The following is a 17,719-nucleotide window of genomic DNA, read 5'->3' as shown; positions in this document are numbered from 1 at the left end:
CTCTGAAGCTAGGGGGTCAGCACAGCACCCACCAGCTGGGCAGCGACCCGGCCTCTCTGGGTCTCAGTGTCCACATCTGTACAATGGGGAGACGATGGGCATGTGCGCCCTAGGGATGGTGTGGAAAGCACGTACAACAGCCTGGCACACAGTAGGTGCTCAATTCACACCAGTCTCCTCATCACCCTGTTTATAGATGAGGAAACTGAGGCACAGAGCAGGACCTCGCCGAGGTCACACAGCTGGGAAGCATCAGGACTTGAGACCTGTGCTCTTACCCACCAGCGATGCCCCAGGTGCAAGTTGCCTCCCGAGGGTGGGACCAGGTGGCTCAACCCCGGGCCAGCAGCAGCTTCCTTGTTGCTGGAGCTGATGGGGAGGGCGTGGACAGGACCCCGGGGCAGACGTCCTGAGAGCACGGTCCTCATGTTCACAAAAAGGGGCAAAGCAGGAGCTCCCAAAGTTCCCTGAAAGATGGAGAAAGAGGGAGAAGAAACTGCAAGAGAGGGGATACATTAGCATTGTAGAAGGAGCGTGAATAAGAGAAATGAAAAGTGAAAAGCAGAGCGTTAGGCCTCCCATGGGTGATGGTGCCCAGCTCACGGGGTGCCGCCCGGGTCCCTGCTCTGGTCTGCCTTTCGGCCAGAGCTTAGGGCTTTGTCAGCCTGGGCGTGGCCCTGGGTCTCCTGGCAACACACCTCCTCCATCCCTGCCTCACTGCCTTCCCTCCTCCTTCCCGCCGCCCTACATCAGTGCTTCTCATCTGAAGCCTTGGGGATACTTGTTTAAAATGCAGATTCCTCTGTTGGTCACTCTGGGGCGAGGCTGGAAAGTTTACGTTATAACCAACACCCCCCGCACCCCAGAGGTTTTAAATAAGCACTCAAGCCTTGGGGACTTTTTGCTGGGAAAACTGAGAAGGGGCACAGAGTGGGTGAGGAGCAGAGCCCCGGACTTGAACCTGGGTCTGCTGACTGCCAGCCCATGTGGCCATCCTCATCTCCAGGCTGGAGACGGGCATCCTCGCCGGCCGGCCGACCAGTGGGGCTGAAGAGCTCTGTACCGTGGCTCTTTCCCCTCCACGGGGCAGTCACTCTACCGCTGCGGCCCCTTCCTCTGAGTCCTGATCCTGCAGAGCTCGTGGCTTCCCTGGGAGGAGATGCTGGCGGGAGTGGTGGGGGGAGGCTGGGGCCCCAGCTTCCCTCGCCCCGGTGTGCGGGGATAGGGTGAACATCCTCTTACATGGTCTGACCCAAGCGGCAGAGATTTGCAGGCGGCGTCTGAGACTGGCTCACAGTGTGGCCGAGAAGCGAGGACCGAGCTTGATTCCGACGCTCCGGCTCCCCGACCCGGGCCTGGAACAAATTTTGAAGAGTCTGACACGTGGGCTACTTGACAGCAGTGGGGCCCCAGGCAGGGCTGGCAGCGAGTGTGCTGCTTGCTTGATTGGAAGTGACGGGCGCTAATGGCGGTTCACAGCCTCGGCACCAATATGATGCGTCAGAATCTGGAGGATTCCAGAAAAGATGACAGCAAAGCCACCTAGCCACACTCCTGTCCTAGGAAGAAGAGTCTGGGGACTCCTCTAGTCTTCAGTCTGAGCTTCCCGGCATGGCCCCTCTGGGGCCCCGGGTGGGAGCTCGGGGACTGGATATGAGTGCTTGAGGGCATTTCTATTCTGCTTCCACAGGTCCCAGCTCTGGCTTTTGCCTCTGTCACCCCCTTCCAGAGTAGCCTCTCCCACCAGGAGGAAATTCAGGGCCCGCTTGGTTGTGAAACCACCTTCTCTTCTGTGTTGCAGGCGGCTGTCAGAGAGGAGGGCACATACATAGCTGCGGCCTCTGCCTCCAGGGAGGCCTCCGTGCTGGGCTGGGGCCGGGGCTTGCTCCGGGCCTCCCCATGTCAGCCCCCTTGGGTGGGTCACACTTGTGTTCAGCGGCCCTTGTGCCATGGCCAGGTGCCTGAGTGGTGGCTGTAGCCCCCCCAAGAGAGTTTCTGAGGGCAGCTCTTGTGGTTCTGGCTGCCCCCATGCAGGCCGGCCCTGGCAGAACCTCTGCTGCTCAGGGGGCCCCCTGGCCGTCAGGGGCAGAGCGGGTGTTACTCCATTTACTGAGGGCTGGAGAGAGCAGAGTTGGTGCCAGAGCGAAGACGCTGTTGGTTGAGGATGGTGATCTTGGGAGCGAGAGTGGGAGGGGCTCCTGGAACTTTGCCCAAACAGTACATAGTGGAGGCATTCCCCCGTCTCCTCCCCGTCCAGCACCCCTTCCTGCCTGAGCCCCTGCCTTGGGTGGGGACGTGGCACGGCTACGCCTAAGTGTGTTAGAAGGTGCCATGACATAGATTAAGTGTGACGTAGATTGCTTGGCTTCTGACCTTGGCTCCACCATTATACACAAAGAACTGCAATTACATATTTACTTGTTTGCCGTCTTCATCAGGCTGTAAAGCCGTCTAGGGCAGAGGCTGCACCTTCTGTCTCTAGCCTCCGTTCATTGTACCAACAAACATTTACAGCTCCCAACACATGGCTGTGCTGGGCCAGGTACTAGGGACACAGCGGGGAGGAGGTGGGCTTCCTCCCCTCCTGGGACAGACTGTCTCGCGAAGGAAGAGAGATGCTGAATAAGCAGTCACGAGAAATACAAATGCACCTGTGCCAAGTGCTGGGAAGATCTAGCCTACTGCGTGGCACCAAGTAGCTGTTCAACAAACGTTTGCATGGACCGAGCACGTGTTCCGTGGCACAGCATCGTGGGTGAGGGCTCGAGCCGTCAGCCCAGACTAGATGCAAATACTTCTGTGATCCTCAGTTAATCAAATGAGGCCAGTGTGACCCAGCTCGTGGGGTTGCCGGAAGGATGAAGTGAGGATGCATGCCAAGCTTTTGCAGAAATTCTCCCAGGATGCCTCCCAGGATGGGGCCAGTGAGGTGCAGTTCTCGAGACGCCCACCAGGGGGTGCAGGGCTCTGCCAGGATTCAGAGAAATTCCTATGGGATTGCTGGGGCTGCGAAATCCCAAAAACAGAGTTGACAGGGATGGAGACGGCCACCCTGGGGCCACTGGCCAGTCCATCCAAGGGCTGGTGTCCTCAGAGAGTGGCAGAAGCCCCAAGAGGGATGAAACCTTGTCCCCTCTCCCCCAGCCCCGCTAGCTTTCACGTTCAGTGGTTGTTATAGGGCCACTTGTGGTACGCCCCTCCCCTGTCACCTAGACCCCAGACAAGGCACTCTAGAAGACCCTTGTATCCACTTCTGAGTACCTGCTTCCACGATGCTTAATGCCCAGTGCAATGTCATAGTTAATTTGTCATTAAATTTGCTTGAAGTTTTCATGGATTACATTATTAAACAAAATAAAGATAGGCCCTATGTGGTCATCATTGTTTGTTGAGGCAAGAATAGCTGGAACGTGAAATAAGGAGTATGTGAAACTGTGGAATCCAGCCCTGGTTTCCAGAAGGAGGCTCATCTCTGGACAAACTTGGGGGTGTCAGCCCAAAAAAGAGGGTTTGGGGACACCATTGCCCGAGCTGGGCATTGAGAGGCTGGCCACCCCCCAAGCAGACTCCTGCAGGCCAGTGATACCTCGGGTGGCTGGGGGGTGGGGCATTGGGAGAAAACTTCTCATCCCAGGGGTTCCGTGGGCCTCTACCTTGACCTTGGTGGAATTCCATGCTCCCTGTCTCCAGGGCTCTCGGGGTCATTCCTGGCCCTGATCCTTCCTCCTGTGTCGTCATGCTTCCCTCCAGAGCGGGAATCCCCGCCCTTACGTCGGCCAGATGCCAGTATCTGGGAGGAGGGGGACCTTCCCTTGGCTGGGATTTCTCCTGTGTTCTCCCCCCAGGAGTGCAAGCGAGGCCTCTGCCCCCGGGAGCTGGCGGGGCCTGGATTTACTTCTAGCCGCCCCCAGGCACCTGAACCAGAGGCCATGGCTGGGGGCCCACGGGCCTGACTGGGCTGGCAGAGGGTTGCTCTGGCTTACAAGGTGTCGTTGTTGTTGTTGTTGTTATTAACCGTGAATGAATTGCTAACATTTAAGCGTTGAGACACTTCACGTAAAAATCCGGATCCTCCACTGCTCTCGTGTCATCGCGTAAGCTGACAACCCTGGACTCCTCACTCTGGCTTGGCAGCAGTTGGCGGGAGCTGAGAGGGATCTGCCCCCTAGTCAGACATTCGCAGACACCACCCCGCTTCCCAGAGTGGAGGCTGGTCCCCCCACCAACCCAGGCTTCAGCTTCCATGACGTGCGGCCCCTCACTTCTTTGCGTGGCTGCCTGACGCTGGAGTGCGTGGCTTGTATTCAGAACCTCGGGGGTTTTCTGCACTGTTCTCGCCTTGAACGTCTGACGGCTCCCACTTCGGCAGATGCTGGGGCTGTGACGAGGGCTAAAGACTGCCAGGGCTCAGGCCTTGCCTTCCCGAGGCCTTGCGGCTCCCGGAACAAATTAGCGGCCTCTCTAGGAGCGGATCTGGGGCTTGAAGCAACGTCAGCAGGGTCAGCGGCGAAGCCACTTCTGCCGACCAGGGAAAGCCAGGGGCACCGCGATCGTGCTCAGGCAGAAAAGTCGGAGGCAGAGCCCAGGAATCTCTGCGCTGCTCTCTCCTGGGCCAGGGCCAGCCAGCCCCAGGCACGCACCCTGCATTATCATTTAAACTCTCTTTGTTCATAGAATATGCATCATGAGGTAAAATTCACAAGGTAACTTCTCACCCAGGATGCTCAGCCACTTCATTCCTTTCCCTGGAAGCAAATGATGTTATCAGTTTCCAGAAATATACCAAACGGGTATCTATTCCTTCCTCCTCTTTCTTTTAAATTTTATTTATTTTTTTAAAGATTTATTTACTTATTTTTATTTTATTTTATTTTTTTTTTTTTATAGCTACTTTATTTTATTTATTTTATTTTTTTTATTTTTGGCTGTGTTGGGTCTTCGGTTCATGCGAGGGCTTTCTCTAGTTGAGGCAAGTGGGGGCCACTCTTCATCGCGGTGCGGGGACCGCTCTTCATCGCGGTGCGCGGGCCTCTCACTATCGCGGCCCCTCCCGTCGCGGGGCACAGGCTCCAGACGCGCAGGCTCAGTAGTTGTGGCTCACGGGCCCAGCTGCTCCGTGGCATGTGGGATCCTCCCAGACCAGGGCTCGAACCCGTGTCCCCTGCATTAGCAGGCAGACTCTCAACCACTGCACCACCAGGGAAGCCCCCATTATTTTTATTTTTTATTTTTGGCTGCGTTGGGTCTTCGTTGCTGAGCGCGGGCTTTCTCTAGTTGTGTCGAGCGGGGGCTACTCTTCGTTGCAGTGCGCGGGCTTCTCATTGCGGTGGCTTCTCTTGTTGCGGAGCACGGACTCTAGGTGCGCGGGCTTCAGTAGTTGTGGCTCGTGGGCTCTAGAGCACAGGCTCAGTAGTTGTGGCGCACGGGCTTAGTTGCTCCGCGGCATGTGGGATCTTCCCGGACCAGGGCTCGAACTCGTGTCCCCTGCATTGGCAGGTGGATTCTTAACCACCGTGCCACCAGGGAAGTCCCCTCCTTTTTTTTTTTTTCCCTTTTAATTGAAAGAAATTTTTTACACTAAGATAGCAAACAGTTAATACTATTCTACCTTTTCTCCCTGCCACCCACCCACTTAACACTGTATCCTGCCACACCTTCCTTATCAGTACAGAAGAACGTTCTTGCCATGTCTTTCACCATGGATATGACGCCCATACATGTCTGTCTCATACTTTTTAACCATTCTCCCACTTGATGGACAGTGGAGTTGGGTTCCAGCCTTTTGCTACTGCAAACCGAGCCGTGGTGAAAACCGTGTACGTATGTCACTGCACCCGGGTGTAGGTATCTGTAGGATAGAATCTTACAAGTGCAGCCTCTGGGTGGAAGGCTGTGGACATTTGCAGCGTTGCTAGCTTCTGTTGCACTGCTCTTTAGACAGTTTGGACTGATTTCAGCCCCTCTGGGGTGGGGGTGAGTGCCGGTTGCCCCTCATTTGAAAGGCCGACTGCCAGAGCATCCCAGGACCCCAGTGTATGTTCTCTATCAAGCTAGCCCTGTAGGGGGACCTCTTCAGTGCCGTGTCCTAGGACCGAAGCCTCTCCAGCTTCTCCCAGCCCTCCAGCCAAGCCATGTTCTTTCCTGTTCTGTGTCCTCCAGATAAACTGCGTGACATTTCCTCACCCAGACACGATGCCGGAGCAGCAGCTGCTCAAACCAACCGAATGGAGCTACTGTGACTATTTCTGGGTAAGTGGTGCCTCGGCGTCCCCCGCACTGCGGCCCCAGGGACTAGGAGTGGACACCCGGGAGGGGGGCGGTGGCTTGAGCTCAAAGCAGAGCGACCTCTCCAGATGAAACCTAACGGGCTGGCAGTCGATTGAGCACTGGAGGCTGGAAACTTAAGTCCCGCTTGGAGTCTAGATCATTCCATAAATCTCAGAAAGTCCACAGGGCAATATGGAAACTCCAGGCAGAATGCAGGTAAGCTGGAGGGTCCCCTTGCCGCTCAGTGGTAGCAGGAGGCCAGAGTCAACTCCACCCTGGGCTCCAGACCTGCTCTGTCACTCTTGTAGGTGACCTTGGACAGTGCTTCTCCTCCTGGACGGCCTCTCTGTTTCCGTCAAAGTCACAAGGAGGTTAGGCACAATCTGTACAGGACTCCAGTTTGAATAATTCTGTGGTTCCAGAGCTTTTGCGTATTGTTCCATGGGTACGGAGTTTCTGTTTTGCAAGATGAGAAAGTTCTGGAGGGGGATGGTGGTGATGTTTGCACAACAGTGCAAATGTCCTTAATGCCACCGAACTGTGCACTTAAAAATGGTTAAGATGGTAAATTTTCTGTGTATTTCTCCAAAATTAAAGAAATATCTTTTGACAGATGCAGAGTCCTACTCAGAAACTCTGGGAGTACTCCTGGACATTTGCATTTTAAAGTTCACAATGGCTTTTAAAATGAAATCACCCCATTCTGGAATCAGACAGCGGTGATCGTTGTACGACCTGTGTATATATTAAAAACCAGTGAATTGTACACCTAAAAAGAGTAAACTTTGGCAGAGGCCCCAAGGAACCAGAAATTTTAAAAATCAAAACTTTTTTTTTAACCACCAGTCAGAATGGATTATCTACCCTTTTTTAGATTTGCTAACCAAGTACTAGACAAAAATGCTTTTGTCTTTCTACCAAATCTCTTGCCCTTCAGAAGGTAGCCAAAGATTCCTATTGCTGTGTTTCTTCCAGATCTTCTGAGATATGTGCAGAGGCAGCAAATATTGTAGAAAGGACTCTGGCTTTGGCGGCAGACACACCTCGGGGGCGGGGGTGAGCGCAGGGGCGAGGGTGAGCGGGGAATCCGAGTGTACGAGACCTCGCAGGCTCCATAAGTATGCTGGGTTTTATTCTGTTTGCAGCAGGAAGGTGGTGGAGGGTTTAAGCAGGAATCGGATGTGATCTGATTTGCCCGTGTCATGCAGGGAGGGCTGTAAACAGGCAGAAGTGCCCGTGAACCTGTGGGAGGCCAGGAGGGATGATGGCAGCTGTGGAGGTGGAGGGGAGGAGCTAGGTTGGAGACATCGTCCTTAAGGGGGGTGGGTGCAGGAGAGACGTCATCCATAAAGAGGGGAGCAGGAAACAGAGCATGTGGGGGAGACCAGCTCAAGCCCCAGGAGTGGGCACCCTGGGAGCCGGAGGTCAGCGGGTGGCGGATGGCGGGGGATGGTAGGGGGCCGGGGGGAGGGGATCGTCCTGCTGCAGGTCAGCGTCGTCCAGGTCCCATCTTGATTCAAGCCCTCCTGGGACTCTGATACTTACCCCAGGGTTTTATCTCTCGGACCATCAAGGCCTTTTCCTCTCATAGAAATTTTTCTGCTGACACGGTTATTAAAGCCCACTTCCTCGGGCTGGTTTTCCCAGTGTGGACAAATCACTCAGCATATACATCCTCTCAGGGAGGCAGATTGGGGCTCAGTATTTCAAATAATTTTTCTTTGGCTTTTTCATCAAGATGTAGTACTCATACAGTGGAGGGCACACGTCTTAAATGTACTTGGAGTAACTTTTCAATGGCTAGAGCAGCCCCCTTGTGACATGGTGTTACCCCGTGTGGTGGTGATCTCCCCGTCAAGAGAGGTATTACAGTGTGGCTGAGAGGGCCCTGGGTCAGGGCAGCTGAGGAAGGGATCCTGCATTGGGAGGGAGTGGGGAGGTAAGTGGCGTTCTCCAGGCATCACCAGCCCTTTTCTTTTCCCCTCTCGTAAAACAACTGTTCTAACGGGATGTTAGAGGTGCAATCCATTCTTATTTTAGGGCGAGTGGTGGGAGACGCAGCCTAGAATTGGAAGGACCTGACCGCTTTGCCCAGTGGCTGAGCTGAGAGAGAGCCCAGGTCTTTCCAGATCCTGGGACAGGGTTCTCACTGATGCTCCTCTCTGTGGTGGCAAAGGACCTATTTTTTTGTTGTTGTTCTTTTGTTGTTTTTTTAATTTATTTATTTATTTTTGGCTGCATTGGGTCTTCGTTGCAGTGCGCGGGCTTCTCATTGCGGTGGCTTCTCTTGTTGCGGAGCATGGGCTCTAGGCACGCAGGCTTCAGTAGTTGTGGCTCGCAGGCTCAGTAGTTGTGCCTCACGGGCTCTAGAGCGCAGGCTCAGCAGTTGTAGCGCACGGGCTTAGCTGCTCCGCGGCATGTGGGATCTTCCCGGACCAGGGCTCTAACCCGTGTCCCCTGCATTGGCAGGTGGATTTTTAACCACTACACCACCAGGGAAGCCCTATTTTGACCTGTTTTTAACTCCTCCCTTTAAGTATCAAAGCATTTGACTCTGGATTCCTGGTGGGAAAGGCTGCCTTGGAGGAGGGACAGCTTTAGGCGTGGCGCCCGCCAGGGTCCAGGAAGGCTCTGAGGGTTGATCTGCAGCCGTAGCTCTGGGAACAGATGCTGGATGCTTGTCTGGCAGGGAAGGCCATGCTGGGGGTACCAGGGAGGCAGAGAGGGCGGAGGGAGAGCAGGAGAGAGAGATTCAGGCGTCTTTGAGGAGGGTCACACGAAACAAAACAAAAAGCATTTAATTTTGAAATTTTAATATTTGCTTGCCAAATGAATTGGGTACTAAATTCCCATTTCATTGACTTGGCCATCTTCCCCGAATCCTGACGTTTCTTTAAAAGTAATTTAAATACCATCCACTGAAGACTTGGTATTTGCTGAACACTAGGCTAAGCTGTTTCCATGTGTCATTTGTCCTGAGATGACCACGTGAGGTGGTTGCCATTATTTCCCCAGTTCCATGGAATAAGCAGCTCAGACTTAAAGTGAGGGAACTTGCCTGGGATTCCCCGGCTGGGATGTCAAGCCTGGAAGCGGGCCCTTTCCCGCTGCGGCTGCCCTTCAATCCAGCTTCTCCCCAGAAGTCGCTACGATCTTCTACGCATGTGCGTTGGAGGATGTCACTGCCCAGCCGGTGCAAGAGAGGACGGCGTGGCTCAGGGCTGGGGGTACCTGCCCCTGAGGTTACACACTGTCTCCCAGCTTAGTCAAGATGCCAAGACTCCGCAGAGGGTCCAGCCAGCCCCAGCAGCTGCCGGGTGCCTGTGCTCTTGGCCACATACCCTTCCTCCTCTTCTTTCCCAGGTTGGGGGGTGAGGGGCACGGACGTGGGGTGGCGGCAGCGATCAGGGCTTAAGCATCAGAGAGCACGTGGGGGCAGGAGCGCCAGGAGAGGCGCGAGTTGGGGCAGCCGATACTCCTGCCCTTGTCCTCCCTCTGGGGCTGAGGACAGGGTTGCCAGTCACATCGGGGTCCCTTCTGGGGTCTGTCTTCCCTGCGCTCCATTCCTTCTGGCTCCAGACGCTGATGTCACCTGAACGCTGCTGCTTCTCTTTCCTTCCTAGGCTGATAAGAAGGACCCCCAAGGCAACGGGACCATGGCTGGGTTTGAACTGCTGCTTCAGAAACAGCTGAAGGGCAAACAAATGCAGAAGGAAATGTCAGAGTTCATCCGGGAAAGGTGAGACCTGGGCCCTCCCAGCTCCGGGGACTGGTGACAGCACCCACCTTGGTCCCTGAGCCCGAGGGAGTGAGCAGCCGGGGTGAGCACTGCACACCAGCACTGGGCTTGGTTAGCACTAAGGGGAGCGCAAGACGAGAGTCACAGGCTTATGGCCCTTGGGACAAGTCTGGCCAGCAGATGTGTTGCTTTGGCCTGTGTGATGTTTTTAAAGATTTGAACCAACAACAGCAAAAAAAAATTGGTGGATATTACATTAAAGTCTGCATGTCCGGCATCTCTGGGGAAAGAAGAAAGTCTGGCTCCATGGCTTTGCATCCCTCATGCAACAATTGGCTGGAGCTGAAGAGCAGCTCCCCTGTACAGGGAGTGTGTGTTTCCAGTTTGCCACAGTCCCCACCGCTCCCTAATGTCTCCCCACGCAGACTGCTTGGCCCCTTTGCTTATCTACACATGCGCTGCCCTCATTTGAAGCACCGTTCCTTAACATAACAAAAAAGGAGAATGTTACCTTTCAATTCATCTTTGAGCCAAAGCCACGTCCCAGGCCTGGGCATCCAGAAACCACCACCCTCCCACTCCTGCTTTCAGGGAGCTCAGCCTACTGGGAGAGTCAGATAAGGTCATTACGGTAAGTGCAGGGATTATATTAGTGGTTTGCCTGCCCGTAGATGAAACAATAAATTCAGCCTAATGGAAGTGGGGAGAGCTACAGAGAGAAGTTCCTTCTTCATCTCCCCCACTCCTCAGTCTCTCCAAGTTCTGAGACTCTGTAAAGCACATACCCACACACCTGCACACTCATACAGGTGCACATACCCCCCCCTCCACATGTGTGCACACACACATACACACAGCTTCCCGTCTGGAGTTTCCAAGGCACACTGGAAATATTGATAGTAAATGGCAATATATTTTTTAAATGTTTCTTTTTTAATTATAGCAGCAATAATCCAGTAACAATTCTATGGCATTTTAAGGTATCTGTTTTCCTTAGGAGGCCTATTTTCTATTGGTATAATCAAATCTTTGTTTTATGACCCATTAAACTGGTAGGAGATTGAGAGATTCTGTAGCTCAGGTGTGAGAAAACAACAGTAGGAAACAGGCCAAGAGGAAAATGGCTAGAAAAGCCTAGCTTGAACATGCTTAGGGTTTACACTTTCGTAAAGAGGTCATGTTAACAAATAAATGGAGCCTTCCACATGAGAACACTGGTCTTCCCTGGGACTGGTGGACTCCTATGACTTTCTCAGTCCACCTGGGGTCTTGTAGAGGGGACCTTTCAGAGCCGGGAGGGATGGGAGCTGAGGTGCAGCGGTGAGAGCTGGGCCGGGGCTAGGGAGTGGGGGGTGGGGGGCATGGCAGACATCCGGTGAACCACGTGGCCACAGCTTACGGGAGTGATGCCAGCTCTGGAGGGGACGGGCCTCGTGCCCGGTGCGTGCAGTTGGCATTGATGAACCTTTGGAGGTTTGAAGCTGAGAGCGTGACATGGTGAGATCTGCTTTCTCGAGAGATCTCCTGGCTGGAGGCTGGCCGTCCATGTCCTCCTGGGGAGGGGAGGGACTAAAGGCTGAGTGGATGGAGAGGAAGTGATGGAGGCAGGCTTGAGAGTATGTGGAGACGGTGGAGCTGGTAGTGAGAGAAGGAACGAGACTGAGCCTCTCAGCACCGAAGCAGGAAATGATCGTGACTCAGAACACTGCCCTGGGACTCCGTCAGGCCACCCTTCAGCTCCTGATCAGCCTGGAAGCAAATGCTGCAGCCCTGGGAGCATCTCTGGGGTTTTATTCATTTGCCAAGTGATGGACCAGGGGCCTCTCTGAGGCCCCAGCCCTCTGGCCAGCTCTGGTCGTCACAAGCACAGCCCCTCGGGGGACCACTTAAGCAGTGACTAATACCATGACAACACATTTTACACGGTTGTGCCAGATAATACAGAACACTCCCCGGAGAGCTGCCTTGAAAGTGTGTCAAGGGCCTGCCTGCCGGAAGCAAAATCCAAGGCAACTTCCCTCTCCGGGGAAGTGGAATCCACCGCAGAGCTGGGCACTGCTGGTTTCCATGGAAATGCTTGCACCCTGCAGGCTTGGAGGTTGGGGGCCCTGGGGTCTGGGAGAACGTAGGGAGGGGTTCCATTCCTGCTTCGGTGGGGCCAACGCCACCTTGCAGGCTCTCAGCCCAGAGCTCTGGGGCTGGGAGAGGGGACAGCCGTGGTCCATCATGAGTTACATTTCTTCATTTAAGTGTTTGCTGTGTGTCCAGCCCTGTGCTAGGAACTGTGCAAATGACCACTCTTATCCGCACAGCCTAGGACACAGGTGCACATGCCCCACTTTGCAGGTGAGGTTCAGACAATTTCGTTTATTTATTCATTCAACGTGTATTGATTAAGCACCTACTGTGTGTCAGGTGGACAGACAGGAGCCAGGTACTCGCAGAGCTTACGGTCTGGCGGGTTCGTTTATATGGTTAATAAGTGGCAGGGCTGCAGGTCGGACCCGCAGTCTAGTGCTGGGGAGCTGACATGTTGGATTTTCTCCCTTTGCAGGATAAAGATTGAAGAAGAATACGCAAAGAACTTAGCTAAGCTGTCTCAGAACTCCTTGGCTGCTCAGGAGGAGGGGTGAGTAGGGAGGGCAGTGATGGGAGTGGGGAAGGAGAGGGGACACTCGGCGGGGGGGGCGTCCCTTTTCACTGATCACTGATCGTTGCCATGGTCCCATATGGATGGGGAGGTCTCCATAGACCTGGCTGAAGGTGGGTGCCCATGATTCAAGGTGGGCATTCATGATTCAAGGGGAACATTCATGGTTCAAAGTGGGCATTCATGGCTCCAGCTGGCCAGCCATGACTCCAGGTGTGGGCATTCACATTCAAGGTTGGCACTTCCATATTATCTACTGTCTAGCGGCCAAGGGCCTCCTGCCAGATGCTGGAGCATGTCAGGGCCCCCTCTGCCCTGTCACCTGGTAGCTGGGAACCAGCCTCCAGATGCCAACCCCTGCTCCCCTTTCTCTGAGAGCAGGCTGGTAGGAAACTAGGTGTGCCAGGATTCCACACCCAGCCCCCTTGTTTAGAATTCTCTCCTGTGGGCCTGAGGCCCAGGCTCCCCTCCCCCTCCTGCTGTGACAGTCCAGACCTCCTTGGGTGGGACCCGGGCTGGAAGAGGCTCAGCCCCACCCTCCCGGCCACAGAAAGATCCCTAGTTGGGGAAAGACTGTAGCCTTCTCCGCTCCATCTGTTAACAAAGAGTTTCAACCTGTTGGTGGGAATGCAAAATGGCACAGCCACTATGGAAAACAGTTTGGCAGTGCCTCAGAAAACTAAACATAGAGTTACTGTATGATCCAGCAATTCCACTCCTAGGTTTATATCCAAAAGAATTAAAAGCAGATGTTCAAATACATGTACACGCAGGTTCGTAGCAGCACAATTCACTATAGCCAAAAGGTGGGAACAACCCAAATGTCCATCAAAGCATGAATGCATAAACACATTGTGGTCTATCCACATTAGATATATGGATATATGATGGAATATTATTCAGCCATAAAAAGGAATGAAGTACTGATCCACATTACTGTGTGGATGAACCTGGAAAACATCATGTTAAGTGAGAGAAGCAGGACACAAAGGTTACGTACTGTATGATTCCATTTATATGAAATGTCCAGAAAAGACAAATCCATAGAGACAGAATGAAGATGGGTGATTGCCAGGGGGTGGGAGAAAAGGGGACCGGAAGTAACTGTTTAATGGGTACGAGGTTTCCTTCTGGGGTATGTGTTCATCTGCTTGGGCTGCTGTAACAGAATACCATAGACTGGGTGGCTGAAGCAACAGAAATGTAATTAATCACGGTTCTGGAGGTTGGGGAGTCCAAGGTCACGGTGCTGGCAGGGTTGGTGTCCGGTGAGAGCTCCCTCCTTGCGTTGCAGGTGGTTTTTCCTCGGTGAGGAGAGACAAAGAGCTCTCCGGTGTCACTTCTTCCCCACCCTTATGACCTCATTTAACCCTTATGACCTCATTTAACCCTAATTACTTCCTTAGGGGCCCCATTTCCAGATAACAGCCACACTGTGGGTTAGAGCTGCAACGTCTGAATTTGGGGAACACAAACATTCAGTCCATCACAGGGTGATAAAAATGTTTTGAAACTGGAGGTGATGGTTGCACAAGATGGCAAATGTAGTAAATGCTTATCCTCTTTAAGGTGGTTAATTTTGTGTTATGTGAATTTCACCTCAATAATAAAACAAATACAGAGTCTCAGGAGGTTAGAGTTGAAAGGTCCCCCGAGGTCCTCTCTCTAGTCCGACCTCCCTCCGGCGCAGTCTCTGTTCGAATCCCTCCTACAAGGGGAAGTGAGCCCCCGGGGATGGAAGACATTCTGTCATGGGATGGCTGTGGTCGTCAGAGAGCTGTGATGTTGAACAAGGCCAAATCTGCCTGCATGGCTTGAATCCTGCAGAGGATGGGGCTTTGCCAACCAAATGTGGCTTTGATTAGGGCCTCTGTGTGGGCTCGCTGTCTAGCCAGGAGGCCGCCTCTGAATGGTTTTCATTGACCCAGCAGGCCACTGGGTGGTCCTGCGCGGGCAGTGTCTCTTCCAGGGACATAAATGAAGTTGCCTCCGGCCTCCTCCTGCTCCCTGCACCGGGCCTGAGACCAGGGCAGGAAGGGAGTTTGTCGGGGAGTCTCCCCTCCGGCCTGGGAAGGGGGCTTTCCTAAGTACCCCCGTGTCTTGCAATGCAGAGCTGCTCTGGAAGAGGCTTCCACCTCCTCGGCCTGGGCTGCTGCCAGGGACACTCCGGCCAAAACACACGGCATATGCTCCCAGCTGCACGAGCCAGGAGTCAGCCCTCGCCATCATGCCGTACACACGTGCTCCCCCAAACACGGGGCAGCCCGCCACACGCTCACGTTCCTGCATCGGTGCTGCTCACGTGCCACACGGCCAGGAACACGTACCCCGTCTCCCCTGCCTGCACGCACCACCCCCAGACACACGCTCCTTCCGGAGGCGCGTGGGCCCGCCCCTACTCACAACCTGCAGCCACACTGTTTTGCATTCACACACAGCTTTGCACGCCAGCCCGTGCAACTGAAACTTTCGAAGAGCGACGCCGGAGCCTAGAGATGTGGGGCAGCCTAGGAAGCCGCGGACGGGGAGACTTGAGTTGTGCTGTGTCCAAATTAGATTCCACAGGGTGTGTGCACAGTGGTAAATAAACAGAATCAGGTGATTTGTCCTGCCTTCAGTTTTGCTCTCCTGTGGTAGCTGTGACAGTGACATATGGTTTGATTTGGCAGGCTCAGACGGTCTGCTGGAACCGTGTGGGAAATGATATCTCGGGTTTCTGGTTTTGTTTTGTTTTTTCATTAACCTCTTATCAGATGAAAAAAAATCTCTCTTCAATGAGAGAATTTCTAAATGGCCTTTTTTCTAGCTTGTGATGTGGCTCCAAGGCGGCTGGAGTATTGGGAGGGGAGAGGCCTGCTTGGGGCTGGACCAGCTCAGACAGGCCCAGCTGAGTGTCTGGCGTGATGTCCTCCTACTTATGAGGGCTCAGCCTGGAGGCGGGGCCGAGGACATTGTCCTGAGCGTGAAACTGTGCTTTCGCCTTACTCCCGATGACCCTCAGGTGACAGTCCCAGGCCACTGTCACTGCCCCTGGGCCAGTTACTGACCACGTGCTCTGCTGACAGCAGACTTACAATCTCTCGGCACCACCAGGGCTTCTGGGCTCTTGTTTGTACCTCCTGCAGGCTGGCGAGTAGCTCAGCTGCAGCGAGAAGCCCCCTCCAGCCCCCTTTCATCAAGCTCCCGCTCCTCCTGGGACTGCTTCTGTAAGCCTTGTTGGCTTTCACTGTAGCTGTGTGATCCATCTTGAGATCATCTTTGTGCGTGGCATAGGTCAGGGGCGGGATTCCTTTTTTCCCTGTGGATGTACAGTCGTCTCTGTGCCATTTCTTGAAAGGCTGTCTGTTCTCCATTGAGATACTTGGCACCTTTGCTGCAAGCGCATCGCCTGTATCTGGGCGAGTCTCTTTCTGGACCTGCTGTTCTGATCCCGTATCTATATGACTATCATGACCGCTTCCACTCCCTCCTTCCCCCACGCTGGACCCCCTACCCATCTGCCCAGTCAGGTAAGAAGCCAGGCTACCCAGTGTGGCCCCAGCCCAGCTCCCGGGAGCTCAGGCCCTTCAGGCCAAGACAAATGCCAGAAGCTTGGATCGCCCCGATTCTCACTCCATCTCTTCTCGGGTGGGCCCCCCAGCTGGGATCACCTGAGGGGACCTTTCTTTGCTGCCTGACTCCAAGGTAAAATCAGTCATTTCCCATAAACACCCGCCTCAGCCTGAGCCAGCACCATGACCAGATAGGCCCAGACTCTGACCACAGAGATCTGTTCTGTTCTGTTGGGTAATTCTCGGCTGCTGGCTGCTCGGCTCAAAACCCAGAAGCCTCGCAGCACGCTGTCTTTGAATCAGCTTTTTGCCCCTCAAGTTTAATGAATTCTCTGGGGGAAGTGGCTTTTTGATGAAATTAAGTCAACTGACCATTCAGCCCGGGTTTACCGGCTGGGTGGAGAGGTCTCGAGCAAACGTTCAGGAGTATCATTTTGAAGGTCATCAAGGTTCAAGAGTTCCAAATCAGGGAGACTGGAGCGTGGGGGCCTGCATTCAAAAGCCTGGGGGACTTCAGGAGATTGCTTCTATTTGGAACATCTCCTACCAGTGGAAAAGTGATTTAGCTTAGAGGACTTTGCCCTCCTCTGGTTGGCTGTGGGCAGCACTGGGGTTCACAGTCCAGAATAAGTGCTAGCGGGGGGCCGTGCTCCTGAGGATGGTGATGGCAAGCCTTCTCTGCTGTGTGGGCATCCCTAAGAGGGTCCTAGACCCAGGTGGTCCATTTTTGCCCCCCCTTGGAAGTCAGGCCGCTGGAGGTTTGCCCGCAAGCAGGGCTGTGTGGTACCTTCTGTTTGAGAAGGGCTTCTCCCTGAAAAGGCATCCGTGCTCCTTCCTTGGCTTGCCAGCAGGCGTTTCCAACCCTCAACAATAAACCAGGGAGGAGCGACAGGAAGGCCAGAGACGGTAATGGGCCAGGTATTAAGGTCCTCACGGCACTGTACCCCACCTCCCTCTCACATCTCCCCAGTCCTCTGGGCTTCTGGATATTTCCCTGGGCACTCGACTGTCTGCTGCAGTCTATTCTCTCAGCTTGGTTCGGGAAGGCTCCTCTGCTCCCATAGGTCGAGGCGTGGTACTCACGTTTGTTTTGTGTCTGGCCTCTGCCTCATCCAAGCCCACAGTCTCTTGTGTCGTACGCTCCCCCCGGGACTCGGGGTCAAGCCCCACCATCCTGTCTCAGGGAGGGCCGTGGCCTCTGACCTGAGGTCGGTGTGGCCTCCCCGAGCCTCATCGACTCCTTGGTGTTGCAGCTCCCTGGGAGAAGCGTGGGCGCAGGTGAAGAAGAGCCTTGCCGACGAGGCTGAAGTTCACCTCAAGTTCTCCGCCAAGGTAAGCCCACCCTGGGTTGGTCCTACACACCGATGTGCTGCTGAACGTTTAACAACTGTCTCTCCAGGGTGTGGTGTTGCACAGTTTCCATGGTGTAAATTTCAAGAGTCGGGAAGAGATGCTACCATTAGACTGTGCTCCCCCTATACCAACAAAATAGCATCAGTAATCATACACATC

The 17,719-nt window shown here is 54.1% G+C and overlaps 1 protein-coding gene across 10 annotated transcripts in view; it reads left to right on the top strand.

The window, feature by feature from the left end:
- Window positions 1–17,719, top strand: part of GAS7 (growth arrest specific 7) — a 201,043-nt gene that overhangs the window by 163,758 nt on the left and 19,566 nt on the right. For all 10 annotated transcript variants that reach the window (XM_059906611.1, XM_059906620.1, XM_059906613.1 and 7 more), the window contains 4 exons: window positions 6,160–6,249; window positions 9,891–10,006; window positions 12,561–12,635; window positions 17,461–17,539. In XM_059906611.1, coding sequence (XP_059762594.1) covers window positions 6,160–6,249; window positions 9,891–10,006; window positions 12,561–12,635; window positions 17,461–17,539 — 360 coding nt within the window. The remainder of the gene's footprint in view (window positions 1–6,159; window positions 6,250–9,890; window positions 10,007–12,560; window positions 12,636–17,460; window positions 17,540–17,719) is intronic.

The sequence above is a fragment of the Balaenoptera ricei genome, chromosome 20 (genome assembly GCF_028023285.1).
Source record: "Balaenoptera ricei isolate mBalRic1 chromosome 20, mBalRic1.hap2, whole genome shotgun sequence".
Lineage (NCBI taxonomy): Eukaryota > Metazoa > Chordata > Mammalia > Artiodactyla > Balaenopteridae > Balaenoptera > Balaenoptera ricei.
The sequence above is the reverse complement of the archived record's forward strand: the minus strand, read 5'-3'. Positions and strand labels throughout refer to the sequence as shown.